The following is a 20,135-nucleotide window of genomic DNA, read 5'->3' on the forward strand; positions in this document are numbered from 1 at the left end:
TATCACTACAATCTTGGAAAATCTTAGTACTGTGCAAAATTTCACCATATTCCATCTCAATTAGGGTAAATCACAATCTTAGTTCCTCTCAATCTTGGTCACCCATTGACATGGCCTATATCATGTTTATATTTTGTTGAGTTGCTATACTTCATGTTTTTGTTTTTGTTTGTTTTTAATTTTGATTTTCCTTTCTAGCTAGATTAACAATACTCTAATCAATTAACTAGCGACGATGATCATGGGAATCTAATTGTTGACATTTGATGATTTTTTTGGTGGGATAGCTATTCAATGATAGCCTTCTTTGAAACCGTATATCTAACAAAAATGGCCCAAATATTGATTATTTTGCAATAGCTACCCTCCATAGGATGCAATCACAGTTAAGATTGTCTCCAATGTGTTTCAATGTTACTTGCCTCTAGCTTTGTAATCTTTAACAATCCCTATACTGCCTCCTTTTAGTATCGTAACATTTGCGCAACCCTCTTCAGATCTAGTGAAGAGATGTCAATCTTGAGGAATTTTGTGTCTTTCATTACCCATTTCTAGGATCTTAAGTAGTTTCTGTAATTTAAACATGCATCACTGCTAAGCTTCTTTTTGACCATTATTTGATGAAAACCTGATAAATTTTTACTAAAGCTGCATTTGATACCTTGACCATAAATTGAAAGAATTTGTGCAACCATAGCAGTGGGACAATGTGGCTCCCTACCGTCTCAAGCCTTAGGGTGGGACGAGTTGGAAAATGGACCAAGATGCAATGGGACATCCACCATCTTAAGTGTCGACATGCGAGGAGTCCCGTCCAATGAAAGAACTGTGATGACTCTACCTTACGATATTTAAAAACCTCGATTGCTTGGCATAAAACTATGCTCCTTTCTAATAAATGGTGTGCAACATTTTCCATTTTAACTTACAACACACCATCCACCTTATTAAAAGAAACTAGCATGCCTTTTGTAGTCTCAAAGTATGCACTCAATTCGCTAGTAGCCCTAAGTAAACATATTAAATTTTATGTTTGGTATCCTAACTGATTTCCTGAGATCAATAATGCTTTTCACTAGGTCTTCACATGCTTGCAAACACATATCAGAAACATACAATCGTAGTCTATTCTATTAGATAAATGTATCAATGAATTCACTCCAACCATACTTGGTGCTATTTATGTCATGTCAAAACATTTATTTTCATTCTAATGTATTCATTCATTCATTATATTGTCCATCGACATAAATAATGTATTTTTTCCTTAGTAGCTGGAATCCTCTACCTTGGGTGATGCACCAGCTTCAGAACCTTCTTGGATTATTGAATCCACAATTGCTTCTGAACTTCTTCTATGCTAACGTGTTTCTAAAGTATTTGCTTCCCCACTCCCAAACGTACACTTGCTCATGCACCTGCTCCTAATTCTGGCACCTAAGATTTTTTCCATTAGTCATGCTCATTTGCACAACCCCTAATGGAAAACTATCTTGAAAAAGGCATATCCATGTGAGATTGAATTGTATCACATTCAATAGCCTGAATTTTGCTGATTTAAAGGTCTTTAATTGTAGGCTTTAGATTGAAATCATCAAGATTTGTTGGAAGTCCAATAATAGCTAATCAAGGTCATATCTTGAGATCTTTAAGTCCACAAATTTGGGAAGCCCAGATAGAGTCAATTTAGGTAAATTAAGTGGTTGGTTACTGTTCATGTCACTGTAGCACGATTAGTGATGCTACATTTGTGGGTTGTTAGGGGTCAATAAGTCGTTTTGGAAATTTTATTAGTGGTTAGTTTCTATTTAAAAGTCCCAAAAGGATTGAAATTCATTAACTTGTGGGTCAAGTTTGTGAGTTGACAAAGTGGGTTGAGCAAAAAGACTTGGATGCTTTGTTTTATGACCAAGTTCAGTCATCTTAACTCTAATTCTCTTCTTGTCCTACAATAATTTGGTATGAGAGCTAAAGGATCCTGCTTTTCCTCCTTGCATTCTCTTGATCTCCTTTGTGTCCCCTCTTTCCTTCCCTCTTTTCATCATGTCATCAATTGAGGAGCTGAGTTTCAGAATTGATGATTTTGACAAGCATGTCGAATATGAGATCTTTCGCCAGATGGACGATAAGTTGGCATCTATCAACAATGATGTGATGTCTATGCAGGCTATATTGCAAGCAATTGCAATGGATTTAGACATTGAAAATCTCCCTGAGGTTCAGCCATAGATCAAGAATCTTAAAGATGAAAAAGCCAAAGAATCGATGTATGAAGAGCCTACAATTGATGCTTTATCATGTGAAGAGTCTGGTCGACGATCCATCATACAGCATTACCACTGTTAAAGATTTGTTAATTGAGAATTTGTTAGTTGATGATCCATTGGACTTCTCAAAGGCAAAAGATCAAAATAATGAAAATCAATGCAAGGAGCATATATTGCAAGATGAACTCACTAATTTAAAGTCAATGATCAAGATCAAGCCATATGAAGATTCATTTTTGTTGATATGCTGGATTCCTTGAAGATAGCAATCAAATGGGATGATCTACAACTTGTTGCTTGCAAAACTATGGATATCAAAACAACTAATGAACAACTTGATTGTCAGAGAACTTTATGTAGGCCTCCATCATCAAATCGTAAGACACAATGGGTGTCAAGCTTTTTTGGAAACAGATCTCAGAGATGAGATCCATATGGCAGAAGTGAATGATGTGGGATTGAATTGTATCACATTCAATAGCCTGAAGTTTGTTGATTTACTGTTATTTGATCATAGGTTGATGATCAGAACCGTTAGGGTTTCCTAAAATCCAATAGTAGTTCATCAAGATTGTATCGTAAGATCTTTAACTCCACAATTTTAGGTCCAGAAGGAGTAAATTTAGGAAAGTTAAGGGGTTGATTATTATTTGCATTATTCTAGCATGAATAATAATGCTACAATATTGGTGCGCTGTTAATGGTCCACAAGAAGTTTGTTTTGGAAATTTCAGAAATTTATTTCTTTGTAAAGAGCCACAAAAGGATTGAAATTTATTAACTTGTTGGTTGATTTTGTTTTATATAAAGAGGGTCAAGCAAGAAAGCTTGTATTTTATTTTTATTTTTATTTTTATTGAAATGAATTGAAGGTTGAGACCATGATTTTCAGAATCATTCCAAATTGAACGGTTCGAAGTATGTCGAACTGGACCGACGGGGAACTGAGACGGTTCTGACAGGAAAAACGACACACGTCGGTGCTGGAAAAGAAAGAGGAAAACAGAGGAAGAGAGAGAGGAGAGAGAGAGGCGAGGAGAGGGAGAGGCTATCGGAGGCCGAATGTGGCCCTCTGTGGCCATCAGAGGGCCGTGAAAGTCTTCATGGCTCGGTTCGTCCGATAAGGCTGCCACAACGAGCGAGAAAGAGAGAGAGGGGGAGGCCACCGGAGATAGGAGGACAGGACGGCGAAGGAGTCGTTGGAGGTCTTCGGATGGCTGTCGTGGGTACCGGACAGTGGAAGCAGTGCAGGCCAAGTTATGGCCGTGGAACAGGGACAATTGCCCTTGTTCATGCGTCGTTTTTTTTTTTAAAAAGAGATGAACAGTGAAGCCGGTACTTGGTTTGCTGACTTCACTTTTTAAAAATTTTTTTAAAAAAATTGAAAATAGTGAAGTCGGCAATCGGTTTGCTGGCTTCACTATTTCAATATTTTTTTTAAAAAGTCCAGAAACAGTGATGCCTTTTAAGAAAGCCCAAAAACAGTAAAGCCGACGAAGGATTTATCAGCTTCACTGTTGTCGAGCTTTTTTAAAAGAACTCCTAAAATAGGGAGCTTTTTTAAAAAACTCCCCTATTTAATGATCGTGAAACTGGAGGTGGCGTTTACACCGCTCCGCAGCCATGACGGCCAACCGGAGGCCCTCCGGTGGCCTCTCCACTAGACCCCCCTCGGTCCAATTCTTCCCCCCTCTCTCTTCTCCCTTTTCTCCCACAGACGATGCGGAGCCGCTGTGGCCACTGTGGCCTTCCGAGGGCCTGCACAGCCCTTAGGTGGCCACCGACGGCGTCTCCACTGATCACTGTCATAGGCGTTCAAAAATAAAGATTAACTCACTATTATGTAGATAGCGTGAGTCGAGATCGTATCCGCAGGGATCGTGTTTAATTGCAGTTGAGTGATTTCAATTTAAAATTGAAAATAAATAAAAGTTTGATTAATTAAAAGACTATGAAACGAAAGAGCAAGTAAATAAAGAACTAAATAAACTTTGGTTTCAAGTATAAAGATGGATTTTCGAAATCTTAGCTGCTTTCTTGTTAGACAGCTGGTATCCTTCTTAACATGTCTTGGATTGGTATCTAATTAATAAAGATATAATCTATGTTAGAGAGCACGATCCGTATCCTTGGATCACGGCCCGTCCCTTAAAGTTATAGGCTAGTCAAAATTGTTTAGATACAATGATAGAAGAAATTTTACTTAAAGATAATTTATCCCAAGAGCACGAACTGTACTTATAGATCACAGCTCGTCTCAAGGATCATAAATTATTCTAGAATAAAATTCTTATTTATGCAAATTAGAATAAAGACAAGATATAAAGCATGAAAAATAAGTCTTTATTGCATATCAAAAAGGTAATATAAAAAAATTAAAAAGGAAGAACACTGTCTAGACAAGTTATAGCAATTTCCTGAGATGTGACGACTAGCCAGTCATGGGGATACTTCTCGATGAACCCTTCATCCTAGACTTCTAAGGACTTCCTTCCAACGGCTTGGAAAAGGGATCAAGAGCAGGAGGAGAGGTTTTATGGAGAAGAAGGCTTTAGGGTAGATTGGTTTGGAAGATGGAAAAGGAAGTAGGCTTGTTGGATTTTTGGCAGAAGAAGAAAGGCTAAAGAAGGCGTGAGAAGGGAGGCTTGGGCGGCTGATATTTCTCAGGCTTAGGACTTGGGGTTTCTAAGGTTTTGAGGGGAAGGAGTAAGGGTTTGGACGGCTGGGTTTTGGAGGAGGAAAAGGTCCTAGGGCCGGCTAGCATTTTGAAGTGGAAAAGAGTTGGCGTGGAGGGGCTTTGAAGCTGTGGACGTGTGGGGACTTAGGACTTGGACGTGGAGAAGCTTATCTCCTCTCATATGGCCAGCCAAGGGGCTTTAAATAAATGTGGGGATTAGGGTTAGAAGGGTTATGGCGCAAGGATTAAGGACCCTTGGATGTGGAAGCAAAAGATCTTGTCCATTCGATTGATCCTTGATGAATTTCCATGTTTGCTTCATTGAAGAATTTTCAAGTTTGTTAGACTTTGAATTCTTCTTTAATTCTCCCTTAAATTCTTCCATTTAAGCTCCATGCTAGGCGCCATCAATGTCAGCCCTTGGATGCTTGTTTGGTTGGTTCTTCTCCGTTAATTGATTATTTGCGTTCACACTTGGATCCATATGAAAGATGATCTTCGAATCTGGATCCTTAATCTTTAAGCTGTGTTCATACTTTAGTTTTTTCATGAATACCTTCTATTAAAGCTCCTCTCTTGGCACCATGATTGTGGACCCTTGGATGATGGTGAGCTTGGTTCCTAGCCTTTGATTTCTTCATGAATTCGTGTGAGAGTGTTCCAAGGATTGATGGCTTTTAGATTTTTACTGATTTTTTTCTCAACCATTGATTTCTTTTTGCCTTGGATCTTCATCTTAGGCGCCTAGATCTCCACCAGTGGTTGTGGTATTTTAATGAAAGCCCTTGGATCTCCTTTATGGCTCCTGGGTGCACTTGGGTTCAAACTGGATTAGACCAAATTGATGCTAATTGAATCCAATTTTCTAATTTCCTGCAAAATAAGTTAGGAAGAGCATTAAATTCAAACTAGTACAACTTAATTGATGATGATTTGAGTGTTTTTAATGTATCAATTCATGTATCGATCACATCCTTCAATTTAGCTTTTGCTCGTCTTCGAGTAAAATAAAAAAATCAACAGTGAGTATCGACTTGGTCTTGAATTAAAAGTTAGATTAGACATGCCTAAAGGTAGCTGATACTCGGTCAGACTATTAAAGAGGTACTTCATCGGATTACTAATTCGATCCAATTAGTGGTTGAGTGTTAGCCATAAAAATTTTTAGAGATATTCTTTCATCAACTCCTCACTTTACTCTTTAAATTCTTTAACTAAATATGAGCTGGGTTTATTGTCTTCTTGCAATTTAGTCCCCCTTATTATCTACTATTTTTTTTTCTTTCTTCTTTTTTTTTTACTTTCTTGCTACCCTTGTAGCAAGCTTTCAGCCAATGACTTCCAAACCAGTTGGCTTTAGGGCATTAGGTGGCAAACACCCTTTGGGCTTACTGACTTAAGTCCAAGGAAATATGATTCTTATAATCGATTTCTTGCATTCTTATTTTTTGACGCAAACTATAATGCTTACTTAGGTGAAGGGGCCTGGTTACTCAGTAAGACAATGCTAATTTTTTTTTTTAAAAGCAAATTTGAAGAACTTTTGCATACCTCGACCTTTCCATCCAACCTCCATGAAACAGATTCTTCATTAAGATCGGTAAGAAAAGGGCTCTAGAGTTACTCTAAAATTTGGTCTGGTCTAAATCCTAACATTCATTGGGTGTTCTTAATAATTTGCCCCTTATTATCTAGATCGTTAATTACTCATTGATTAGGGTGTCTAATTAACTTCTAATCGAGACAAAATTTGGGTATATAAAGCTAATTATTTTTAATCATACTTAAGGACTCACTTAAACTTAAGTTGGTTATTCTCCCTCTCAACTGAATTTTCATTGTCCCCAATAGAAGAAGAGAATAATAAAGTAGAATAAAATAGAGAAAGAAATTGCAAGGAAGGATACCACCTGATTCCATGTGCTCGTTCATTGCTGGGTGAGAGGTTCTACTTTTATGGGTGTGATTTGTTCGTGACTTCATTTGGACCTTAGATGGGATGCTCCCTCCAACTTGGCTAGTCGTCCTAATTAAATTTCTACTAAATAAAAAAATTTGGATAATCTAAAAAAATAAGATACTGGGTTGTCTCTTAACAATTTCTACTAAATAAAAAAATTTGGATAATCTAAAAAAATAAGATACTAGGTTGTCTCTTAACAAGCGCTAAGTTTAAAGTTTTCAACCAGACTATATCGATTCTCTCACTTACCCAGGATCAAATACTGGATTGAAAAATTTCAGTGGTATTTCACACTCAAATTTAGAAAGATAGCTTGCAACCCCATTATTGATAAATTTCATTATTTCTTTATTATCCATTTTCGGAAGATGGTTCGTGACCCTACTCTCAGTCCCTTGTTTATTAAGGATTTCTTCTATTTGTTCTGCTAACATACTCCTAAATTGGATTTCTGGATTAGGAGTTGGATCCGATGCACCGGTTATTAGGAACATGTTATTTGGTCCTATGTACTCAGGTGTGATCGAAGGCGGATTCAGTTCTAGGATTGGTGGTGATTCTAAAGAGAGAGCTATCGGAGCAGGTATTGCAGGTAAAGGCTTATATTTCTTGGCCCATGGGAGAGTGGTACTAAAATTGGATGGCTCTAATAATGTGTTCACATTTTCAATGTACCCATTTAGGTCAAAATCGTCCACTCCAAAAAAATCCCAACATGTATACATTGGGTCCTGAGAAATACTTTTAGGGGTAGCTTCCTCTATTATCTCTTCTACTTCATAACAAGTATTGGTTTGAGGTCCGTGAGGAGTATGAAATACATTTAATCTCAGCTTTTTATTTCCAAATGAGACATCCATGACTCCGATCCTACAATCAATACATGCATTGGTTGTAGCTAGGAAGGATCGTTCTAAAATTATGAAAAGTTATCGTGGATCGCCAGAATGCTCCATATCTAAGATCAGAAAGTCAACTGGAAAGTAGAACTCCTCTACCCTTACTAAAACATTCTCGATCATCCCACGCGGTGCCTTAATGGATCTATCAGCTAATTGCAAGGTTACCGAAGTGGGTTTTAACTCATCGAATCCAAAGAGATCATATACTGAACTAGGCAAAAGTTTCACACTAAACCTTGGATCCAATAGAGCTTTCTCAATATGTAGATTTCCTATGACACAAGAGATGATAAGGACACTTGGATCCTTAAGTTTAGGTGAGGTAGCATGTTGGAAGATTGAACTGACCTGTTCAGTAAGGAAAATTCTTTTTGGAATTTGCGTTCGAGATTTTCATTTTTTTATGCATAAATCTTTCAGAAAGTTGGCATAGGTCAAGACCTGTTTTATTGCATCTAGAAGGGAAAGATTAATTTGGACTTGTTTAAATAGTTTTAACATTTCATCTAGTTTACCCTTCTTATTGAATGGCGCAGGGGATTCTAGTGCACTTGGAAATGGAGCTTTAGGTAATTGAGGTGGTGCTAACGATGTTGGTTCATCCCTTGCCTCAAGGTCCTCCTTATCTTTGGATGGTTCAGATTCAATCAATTTCTCATTGGTTTTGGTCTTTTTGATTTCACTTGGTTGTTCTATGACCTTACCATTCCTGAGAGTCATGATAGATTTGGCCTGTTCGAGAAAAGTTTCGTGGGCATTAAAATTTTTAGCCCTATATTGACCTTTAGAATTAATCTCGGGTTGACTGAGCAGTTTTTCGTCCTCCCTCCTACTGAAGATGTAGCTAATTGACCTATTTGGGTCTCTAGCTTGACTATCGATTGAGTGCAGGAGTGGAGGGTTTGGGCGTTGACTTCTAGTCTTTTTAAGATTTTTAAGACCTCCTCAAAGGCTGAACTATGGTTACTAGGAGAAGGTTAAGGAATATTTTGGTGTTGAAAGTAGGATGGGCTCCGATATTGTGACTCCTGAAAATTGGGTCTGTAAATAGTCGGATTAACCATAGGTTGGGGTTTCCATGAAAAATTTGGATAATCTCTCCAGCTTGGATTATAGGTGTTTGAGTAAGGATTGTGGCTTGGTCTATAATTATTCTGAGTTTGTACTTGGTTTACTTGTTCATGTATAAACTCAGGAAATTGGGGTGCAGGAGGACAATCATAAACAATATGTGCAGGACTCGAACATATGGAACAAACATCTATCATAGGTGTGGCTGGGGTGCTGGTGGGTACCACTTGTAGTAATCGATCTAATTTTTGAGATAATTCATCTACTCTACTGTGGATATCCATTGAACTATCAATTTCATAAATCCCACTTTGTTTAGGTCCGAACATGGGAGGATCTCTTCTGGCAGCAGACATGTGGTGCAGTGAATTTTCACTCAATGTTTCAAAAAGCTACCAGGCTTCATGCTCATTTTTTAGCATGAAGGTTCCACTACAGGAGGCATCAATCATTTGTCAGTGCTTCTCTGACAGGCCATCATAGAAGCACTAGATCAGTTGCTATTTGGGTACAACATGGTGAGGGCAATTCCTAATTAATTATTTTAACCTCTCCCAGGTCTCATGAAACATCTCCCCATCTAACTAGGAAAAATTAGTTATTGCTTTTCTTATTTGATTAGTTTTTTTTCTATTGAGAAGTATTTTTTAAGGATTTTCCTCTGAAGTTGATCCCAAGTTGAAATTGTTATAGTATATAAGGAGTTTAGCCAATATTTGGCTTTATCCTTTAATGAAAAAGGGAACAATTTTAGCTTGAGAGCATCGTCAGAAAAATTTTGGATCTTAACTGTAGAGTAGATTTTTAGGAATTCATCAAGATGTTCGTATGGGTCCTCGTTTGCAAGTCCATAAAAAGATGGCAGCATTTGGATGACACTAGACTTGATTTCATATTCAACTGTTTCAACTGGAGGCACTTGAATGCAAAGAGAGTAGGTATATATGGAAAGAGTAACGTACTCCTTCAACTGCTTAGGGTGGATTATTCTCCTAATTTCGGTCCATGTTTCTAGGTCTGTTGGCTCTAAGGGTTCTTTCAATTTTAGGATCTAGGGGTTAAATCTCGGGTCGTAATGAACAGCATCCAAGTATAAATCCTATAATTATACCTTAGAGCAAACAGAAAATTTTAATTTTTATAGGATTTTTTTATTTTTTTTATAAAAGAAAACGACGAAAGAAATTCTAAAGATGATAACTTAGAGAGTCCTAAATCTAAGAAATAGATGAAAAAAATTTTATTAGGTTTAATGTTTGTGAGTTAGTAATCAAGTTATGCAATCAATTCTAACTAAGGGTTGTCCTGGATTTAGACAGCTCCTAAGTATTCCAAGGTCGCCTTCGAGCAATCCAAGTAAAAGACTAGCCACTCAACTGGCTAGACAAGTATAAGGCTGGTGGGGGTCCCTACGTTGCTTTTCTTAGACACCAATTAAAATTGGCTAGGTAAGCGAACGGAACCAATTAAATAACCATCTTCTTTCAGGATCTTATCCCTGAACCACTTTCCTAGACATTGGTCAAAATGACTAATCCTAATCTGATCCAACTCTTAGGATTCCTTGTCCTATTGAGCTCGAGAGTCCTTAGGGATCAACATCTAATTGATTTTAAGTTAAGGTTTAGCTCAATGCAATACGAAGGATTGTGATTTTTGGGCCAAAGAAAGATGATGAAATCCCCACCTTATCTTGGTTAATGGGTTATGCCCTTAAGATGTTTTATGAAGATGTTATGCAAAAGATCAAGATGTCCAAGTTAGTTGACACACAATCAAAATTAAATTAGTTGGCTTCACTTGTTAGGTTTTGTAGCTATGTAGCTAGGTCTCTGATCTCCTAAATAGTTCATGAGGTGTCAATGTACGACTTCTTTCTTTCTTTCTTTTATAAACTCAAAGCAACTAAAACACGATCCCTGACAACGGTGCCAAAATTTGATCGTTGTCGTAGGCATTCAAAAATAAAGATTAACTCACTATTATGTAGATAGTGTGAGTTGAGATTGTATCCGCAAGGATCGTATTTAATTATGGTTGAGTGATTTTAATTTTAAGTTGAAAATGAATAAAAGCTTGATTAATTAAAAGCAAAGTATGCTGAACCGGTACCACCGGCTGTATCGGCCGACCGACGGTATGGATCGATACAGTTTTGTACCGTACCGAACCGACGAAGACAAGCAGACCCGAACCAAAAGAAAAAGAGAGAGAGAGAAATAGAGAGAGAAAGAGGAAGAAAAAAAAAGAGAGAGGGGAAGGAGCTGGCGGGGCCGTCGGACAACCTCCGACTGGCCGTCGTGGTCGTCGGAGGGCGCAGTTCACGCGTGCGGCATCACAGACGTGAAACAGGGGTGTCACCCCTGTTTCGTAATTTTTTTTAAAAAACTTAGTTTTAAGCGAAGTCGGCAAATAGTTTGTCGGCTTCACGATTTTTGTATTTTTTTAAAAAAATTCCTTAAGTCCGCAACTAGGTTGCCGACTTCATAAGTTTAAAACAAAAAAAAATAAAAAATCAAAACAGACAGTCGTCTGTTTCGAAAAAGAAGAGGGCGGAGCCGCGGAGGGGCTTCGCTCGCTCGACTGCCCTCACGCCGTTGGCGTCGGCTCGCTGACCACCGAAGTCCTCATGACGGAGGCACCGTCCGTCCGATAGGTCCCTCGCTCTCCCTCCGAGCGTTCTCTCTCTCTTTTTCTCGCTCTCTTGAAAGCCCTATTGGGCGATACGGGGCTCGGAAGCCCTCCGACGACCGCAGTCGGCCACCGTCGGCCTCCGACAGCTCCCACCTCCCTCCCCCTCCTCTTTTCTCTCTCTTTCTCACTTTCTCTCTTTTTTCTTTTCGTATCGCTCATGTACCGAATTTACCAGTCGAATCGTGTCGGTTTCCCACCGGTTTGGTACGATACGGGGTGTACCGACCGGTTCGGCACGGTATGAGAAATCTTGATTAAGAGACTATTAAACAAAAAAGCAAGTAAATAAAGAACTAAATAAAGTTTGATTTCAAATATGAAGATGGATTCTCAGGATCTCAATTGCTTTTTTATTAGACAGCTGGTACCTTTCTTAACATATCTTGGATTGGTATCTAATCAATAAAGATATAATTTATCTTAGAGAGCACGATCCGTACCTTTGGATCAGGGCCCATTACTTAAAGTTATAGGCTAGTCAAACTTGTTTAGATACAATGATAGAAGAAATTTTATCTAAAGATAATCTATCTCAAGAGCACGAACCGTATCCGTAGATCACGGCTCGTTCCAAGGGTCATAAATTATTTTAGAATAAAATTCTTATTTATGCAAAGTAGAATAAAGACAAAAGATATAAAGCATGAAAAGCAAGTCTTTATTGTATATCAAAAAGATAATACAAAAGATTTAAAAAGGAAGAACACTGTCTAGACAAGTTACAGCAGTTTCCTGAGATGTGACGACTAGCCGGTCATGGGGATACTTCTCGATGAACCCTTCATCCTAGACTTCTAAGGACTTCCTTCCAACGGCTTGGAAAAGGGATCAAGAGCAGGAGGAGAGGTTTTATGGAGAAGAAGAGGGCTTAGGGTTGATTGGTTTGAAAGATGGAAGAGGAAGTAGGCTTGCTGGATTTTTGGTGGAAGAAGAAAGGCTGAAGGAGGCGTGAGAAGGGAGGCTTGGGTGGCTGATTTTCCTTAGGCTTTGGATGTGGGGTTTCTAGGGTTTTGAGGGGAAGGAGTAAGGATTTGGACGGCTGGGTTTTGGAGGAGGAAAAGGTCCTAGGGCCAGCTAGCGTTTTGAAGTAGAAAAGGGTTGGCGTGGAGGGGCTTTGAAGCTGTGGACATGGGGACCTAGGACTTGGACGTGGAGAAGCTTATCTCCTTTCATATGGCCGGCCAAGGGGCTTTAGATAGATGTGGGGATTAGGGTTAGAAGGGTTATGGCGCAAAGATTAAGGGCCCTTGGATGTGGAAGCAAAAGATCTTGTCCATTGGATTGATCCTTGATGAATTTCTATGTTTGCTTCATTGAAGAATTTCCAAGTTTGTTAGAATCTAAATTCTTCTTTAATTCTCCCTCAAATTCTTCCATTTAAGCTCCATGCTAGGCGCCATCAATGTCAGCCCTTGGATGCTTGTTGGGTTGGTTCTCCTTTGTTAATTGATTATTTACATTCACACTTGGATCCATGTGAAAGATGATCTTCTAGTCTGGACCCTTAATCTTTAAGCTATGTTCACACTTTGGTTTCTTCATAAATACCTTCTATTAAAGCTCCCCTCTTGGCGCCATGATTGTGGACCCTTGGATGATGGTGAGCTTGGTTCCTAGCCTTTAATTTCTTCATGAATCCGTGTGAGAGTGTTCCAGGGATTGATGGCCTTTAGATCTTCACTAATTTTTTCTCAACCATTGATTTCTTTTTGCCCTAGATCTTCATCTTAGGTGCCTAGATCTCCACCATTGGTTATGGCATTTTAATGGAAGCCCTTGGATCTCCTTTATGGCTCCTGGGTGCACTTGAGTTCAAGCTAGATTAGACCAAATTGATGCTAATTGAACCCAATCTTCTAATTTCCTGCAAAATAAGTTGGGAAGCATCAAATTCAAACTAGTACAACTTAATTGATGATGATTTGAGTGTTTTTAATGTATCAATTCATGTGTTGATCATCCACCGTCTCAACCTCCTTCCCTCCCCTCCTCTCTGTTCCTCTCTTTCTCTCTTTTTCTCCTCCCTGATTCATCCCTTCCTCTCTTCATCAGTTCGCGCCAGTCCGATCTAGTACGGGGCCGTGTCGGACCGTCCCGTCAGCTGGCCGGAACAGTCATCGGTAGCGGTATTCAAAACCTTAGTTGAGACCAAGTTTGATCATCTTATTTCCCCTCTTTCTCGCCCTCTTCCCTTTCTATAACTCTAATTCTCTTCTTGTCCTGCATCACACGGGACACAGCAATAAAAAATTTAGGATGATGGTGTCATGGTAATATGCAAGAAGTAATATGCATGACATAACTATTTGTCTACTCAAACATGAAACACCTTTCTGATTATCAAATATATATATATATATATATATATATATATATATATATATATATTTCATAGTTATCGGCATGTTTTTATGACTAGTTGTAAACCCACATCAATCATCCACCTTTCTCATTTGTGCTTTGGACTGGCGATGGTGGTGTCATCTGAGACACCTTTATGGTTGTTGAATATGCAGTGAATGCACACATGCAAGAAATCTAAGAGCTGTGTGGATGTTTTTTTTATTTGATTCAAAGTCAGCTATTTCATAGTAACATCATTTGATAAAAGATTTGCTTATTCCTGTATAAAAGAAAATGTCTTCCACTATCTTTTGGCAAATGAGAAATTGCTAGGTACAACAGAATGGTCAAAGAATTGTACACCAATTTTTAGCAAAGATGCCAATCTTGTTGTAGAGCAGATAGTCCAACATCTAATAGGCTAAGGACCAAGGTTTGTGGTACTGGTTGGTACCATACTATTACCATACCGGTACCAAACTGGTAATGGCATTGTATCGTACCAACACTCGATATGCTAAATCTCACTGTATAGTATCTTGTTTCGACACTATAATAGGATGGTACTGGTATGGAGTGTGGCACTGAGATGGCGAGCCTTGCTAGGGACTTTAGGTGGCCTTAAATCTACATGGGCCCATCCTCCTATCAGCTCAAGCTTTTGGTTTAGATTGTTAATATGTTATTAGAGTTAACCATTCATTTCACTTTGTTCTCCCCTCTTGCTTTCCATGTGTTGCCCTTCTTTGGGTTTGTCCTGCGGCATTCTCCATGTGTTGCCCTTCTTTGGGTTTGTCCTGCAGCATTCTCTATGTGTGAGGGGGTGTTGGAGAGTGGGATGTCTCACGTCGGATAGGCAAGGGACTTTAGTTTGTCTTGAATATGCATGTGCCCAACCTTTTATCAGCTTATGCTTTTGGGATCTAGTGGGTAAGTTAACAAATCTATTACTAGATAATGCTTCATTATTTGTCTTGTCTAAATGGGTATGCCTATCAATTTTGCTTCACATTATTTTCCTGAAAAGCATGTTGCAACAAAAGTTGCTATTCAAATTATCTGAAAATCGGTTAGCAGTAAAAGTTAAAAAATTCTAAAGAAGTTTTTTGTTTGTGTCTAAATGTTAGGTTTGGTATCAGTTTCAAGTACTCATCCAATATGATATATAAATTTTTGTTCCTTGTTGTTTCAGCTGATATAAATAATATATCCCAAAGATAGCAGCCAAGAGTATCAACATACCAGCCAGGAGTTCTTGGACTCCCTTTTTTACAAGTTAAAAGGGTTTTCAAATTATTTTATCTCAAAAAAAAAGCCTTGAAATAATCTAGATTTGAATATATTTACTTTTTTTATTGATTTCTTTGTTCCTGAATATTAACCAAGAGCTCGAAATATAGGATTCTTTCCAGATCGTTTCAGCTTTCAGTTGTGGCTGAGAGACACAGATGATTTCATCTCTGCATTTGTTCCTTACCGAGGTGATCAAAATATTAGGTTTCAATAGCATGGGTTCTAAAGAAGAATTTTTTCTTTTTTTATTTTTTTTAAAGAAAAAACTTTGTTCTATTTCATACCCATCTGGCATATAGAGAGCTTCCAGTAAGTTTCTGTACTGGTAGTATGTAAGTGTAGATCTTCAAAAGTTCATATTGTATTTCCATAGGTTGCTTAAGAATAATGTCCCAAGTGTGCTGTGATATTTAATAAATTTATCACAGAAAAGTATACTTGCAATTTTTCAGCTACTGTGTTATCTTTGTACAGGGGTCATTCTGGAGTGGAGCTCCTTAAAACTACTACTGAAGGCAGTGAATCACTTCTCAAAATACTTTGGCATCACTCAGATGCTATTATTTGCTGTTCTTTGAAGGTTTGCACTTCCATGCTTTATGTTACTGAAATTATCAATCTACTTCTGATGGTTACATCAAGTTTCCATGTTATATCTGAGATAAGCATATCATGCGTATTCTTGCACACTAGTGCCTGCTTATACTCTGAAGAGTGTTTTTTCATAGCAGACATATTGCTTCTCATTTTGAGTACGTCTACAAGGGTGACAAACTCCAATTTAAGAACAGTTTCTTCAAGTTAGTTTAAGGAGTGAAATGATGATCACTTTGGAAAAATTATGCTTAGATTCAATATTGCTGCACAAATTAAGTCATTGAATGGGAGAACACTAAAAGGGAAGGAGTTGAGACTTGAGAGTATAGTACAAAAAAATTGCTGAATTTTGGGATAAAGCTGACAAGTTAATCATATCAAAAAGGACAGCAAAAACAGTTAATAGCTCCATGTGATGGCAGTTACTAGTTCAAGACATAGGAGGACACATGAGTGATGTAATTATAAAATTGTTAGCTGCTATCAATTAATAGTCCTACAATTGAGCTTGCAAGAGGATGAGTGAGATCGTTAATAGATCATAACCTATTAGTTGCTTTCTTAGCATGGGACAAGATGATTGGAATGGGTGATTGTAAGCTAAAGGAAAGAAAAAGAAATCCTTATGTGGTTTCTGAGCAGAGTAACAAATTCAGGAATCCAGATGGCTTCCACTTTGAAATAGATATGAAATTTTAGAATGAAATTATAAGTTTTTTTGGAATTTAGAGGGTTCTATAAAAGGTGTTGGCACAAAAGTACTGAAGCCATCCTTTAATTTAATATCCATGGAAGATGGTGGGTCACAATCTTGGACAAGCTTGTGCTTTCTGGAAGAGAAACTTGGGTACTCCACAATCACCATAAGTGGGCTTGGAGCAAGAGGTACAAGAATATCAACAGAGTGCACCATATGCAGCTAGACATAAAATAAGGGCCTATTGTAGGGTGGTTAAAATCTTTATATGCACATGTCTGAGATAGTAGGTTGATCAGTGGTCGTGTTTTCTTGCTCTTTATTCTGCAGTGCTTGTTGTTGCAGTTCTTCAAGACTATTTGTCGAGGGTTAGGGCATATGATTCTTTGACTTGTCATTTATGACTTAAGGACTTTTAACAGCTTAGGGAACGAACTAGCTGCCTTTTGTAGATTAAATAAGCTATTTTCCTTTTTGCACATCTGAGCTAGAATGCGTGCTGTCCAATGCTTTGGAAGGTTTGGTCAATTATAGAGAACTTATTTGGATGTATGTATTGATGAGAAAATAATTATGGTATTCCAAAAATTAGTATGCACAGGATTTGCGTTTCATTGTAAAAGTACTTGAGTCTTCCTTTTGTTGACTCATGCATAGTAATGTTATTTCAAATCCATAAATCTTAAATAATTTGAAACAAAAATTAGCTGCATAAAAATAAAACTACCTTTCTTGTCACGTCCCGAACCCAACATCCGGATCGGATACGTGATGGCCGCACACTCTTTAGAGCAAGCCCTAAAGAATATGCAAGGCCAAATTAAATCATTACAATCTTAACAACCATAATATTTAATTTCAATAATAATTCATAGAACTTGCATAATTACAATTAACATTTCTTCAATCCTCTGATCAAATATCAACGGTACTCTATTTATGCATCCGCTCACTCACAAATCCATACCATAGCCAACTATGGACATCCTGTAACTCTGAGAAGAAAAGAAAGATAAAGGGGTGTGAGCTTTACAACCCAGTAAGAATTCCCATATCACACTGATATAGTAATATAGTCTGAAAATAAGGATAAGCAATAAAATATAAAATCTCATGTTCAATGTCCAGAATAATGCAAACATTCATAAATTTTCTGTCTTGTTAAAATAGATGCATCATCATATGTTAACAGGTGAAACCCCTTTTATTCAACAATTATTTCATGTCTTATCTTTCATTTCTCCTTTCATAATCACATGATTTTTAACCTTTTCTTTCTGGTTCTGGACTATCCAAGTCTATACCTCAGTCACCATCCGGATCGAATCCACTTAAAAAGTCTTTCAAGACTGTCCCAGGATGAGCTCCTGGCCGGCTGTCCCACGTACCAAAGCCCGTGAGAGGCTGTCCCAGGCATAAGCTCCTGGCGGGCTGTCCCAGGCATGAGCTCCTGGCCGGCTGATCCATCTGTAAGCCAGTGGGGGCTGTCCCAGGCATAAGCTCCTGGCGGGCTGTTCCACATGACAAGACTAGTCCATACCATACATCTCTTTCTTTTTCATTTAATCATTATGTATTGATTTCATCAAATCAATTCTGTCTTGCATTATGATCAATTCAGATATGTCATATCCATATAATCATGCCATCAATCTCTGATACATATATATTGATATAATATACTCATGCTCAAATCAAATAACAGTATCTCAGGTATAATAAATTCATCGATCTCAAATCTGATGATGCAAAATCAATGATGCAAAACCAACAGTAAAATAGCATATATATATAATAGTGATCATGTACAGGGATTCTTACCTTTACCGGTGACTGATCCAAGCACAGAATAAATGTTCTTCTTTGATTTATGAATTTCTTTAACAAAATATTTCACTCGATATCATATGCAGACAATCATCTCTTCATAACCCTGATCAATATAAAAATCACATATAGAGAAATTATCGATAATTGATCCTAATACACAAATCGAGGATCTCTCTTAGGATTAATCAAAATTAGGATTTGTCTATGTATCAGGATCCTCCACTGATCCATAAGACTTCTAGAGAGAGAAAATTTATGAAGAGAGAAAATTCTAGAGAGAGAAAGTAGAGAGAGAATCTTCGTATCCTTCCGATGAGGCAATCATGGTCGAGACCATCAGAGGTCCTATTAGGATGACTCAATATGAATCAAGTGTTACAAATTGCGAATAGGATCGGACTGGGATCAGATCTACTGCACGAATTTAGGAGCAATCTCAATTCATCATATTTTTATTTCAAATATATCCTAGGGTCTGTGATGCAATCAGAGAGGGTAGAAAGATTCTAGAGAGATAAAATCCACAAAAAGAGAGAGATCTAGAGAGAGAAAATAGGGAGAGAATCTAGAGAGAAAAATTGGAGAGAGAAAGTAGAGAGAGGAGAGAGAGAAAAGAGAGAGAAAGGAGGGAGAGGAGAGAAAATTTCTCTCTCTTCTTCTTCTTCTTTTTTCTATTTTTGTTTTCTTTATTTTTTTTTCTCTTTTTTTTTTTTCTCTTTTTTTTTTTCTTTCTTTTTCCTTTTCTTCCCGCGGCCTCCCTTAGGCCGAAACAGGGGAAGACCGATGAGGTCTCCCTTGGTGGCCCGGGCTTCGGCGAGAGGGTGACTTGGCCGGAGGTCCAGCAACGGCGGCCGACCATGCAAGCTGACCGGCGACTAGGTTTGGCCGGCGAGCTTTCTCCCTTTTTTTTTTCGAAAAACAGGGGATCCGTCCCCTTTCTTCATGATTTCCAGTCATTGGCCGATTGCCGGCGGTCGAGAACTCTCGAGGAAGAGAGATAGAGGGATGGCGGTGCTGTCCTAGGGATAAGATGCCGCAAACGGTGGTGCCGGCGGTCGGAAAAAGGAGGATTGGGCTCGATCGAACAGGGAAAAACAGGGTCTTACCTTTTTCATGAGTTTTTCCGACGATCCCGATGGCCGGCAAGGGTGTGTGAGCCACGGAAAGAAGGGGAAGGAAGAGGGGTTTTATAGCGTGTAGGGAAGGTCGAATCCGCCTCGGATTCAACCTCTCCATCGGTGATTTGGGTGGAAGAAGACTCCCAGCAGGAGTCTTCTTCATTCCATTTTTTTTTTTTGTAAGGCTTTGGGCTTTTTGGGCCGGGGTGTTACATTCTCTCCCCTTCAAATAATTTCGTCCTCGAAATTAAGTTATGTTGTTTGAGATATATTCCAAAGTATACATTCTTCATGTCATTCTCAAGCTGACAATAATGTCTTATATATTATTATTTCTCATAATCTTGTTATAACAAAATTATTTGAAATTTTAAACTCATCCCTTCTTATTGATTTATCAACTTTTTGAAGAACTGTAATATTTTGAACTTGTATTAATATACCACCGTTATTTGTCTAATACATTTCACTCGAAATTTATAATTATCTCAGACTACCCTTGATAGAAAATAAATAAAGGTCAAACATCGGGCACTCTTCACAATCATCGATTTCTTTCTTCACTTGATCTTCCAACAAATTTTATATATAGACTCTCATCTTAAGAAAAATCTCAATCTTCTATATCAGTTTAAGTAACAATATTAAATTTTAAAAAAATGAGATCTATGTCAGGATATTCT

General features: G+C 38.0%; 1 protein-coding gene and 1 non-coding gene across 3 annotated transcripts in view; both read left to right on the forward strand.

Moving 5' to 3' along the window:
• LOC105040544 (homeobox-leucine zipper protein ATHB-15) overlaps positions 1–20,135 on the forward strand; it is a 42,875-nt gene that overhangs the window by 15,333 nt on the left and 7,407 nt on the right. The window contains exons 16-17 of one of the 2 annotated variants that reach the window (XM_073254631.1): positions 15,318–15,398; positions 15,685–15,791. In XM_073254631.1, coding sequence (XP_073110732.1) covers positions 15,318–15,369 — 52 coding nt within the window. In that variant the 3' untranslated portion in view covers positions 15,370–15,398; positions 15,685–15,791. Of the gene's footprint in view, positions 1–15,317; positions 15,399–15,684; positions 15,792–20,135 lie in introns of those variants that run through there. The other variant, XM_010917107.4, reaches the window with a different exon arrangement.
• Positions 9,392–9,497, forward strand: LOC114914045 (small nucleolar RNA R71). Its single transcript, XR_003800478.1, has one exon. It is a non-coding gene; the product is annotated as a small nucleolar RNA R71 (small nucleolar RNA).

This window comes from Elaeis guineensis, chromosome 3, assembly GCF_000442705.2.
Source record: "Elaeis guineensis isolate ETL-2024a chromosome 3, EG11, whole genome shotgun sequence".
In the NCBI taxonomy this organism is placed as follows: domain Eukaryota; kingdom Viridiplantae; phylum Streptophyta; class Magnoliopsida; order Arecales; family Arecaceae; genus Elaeis; species Elaeis guineensis.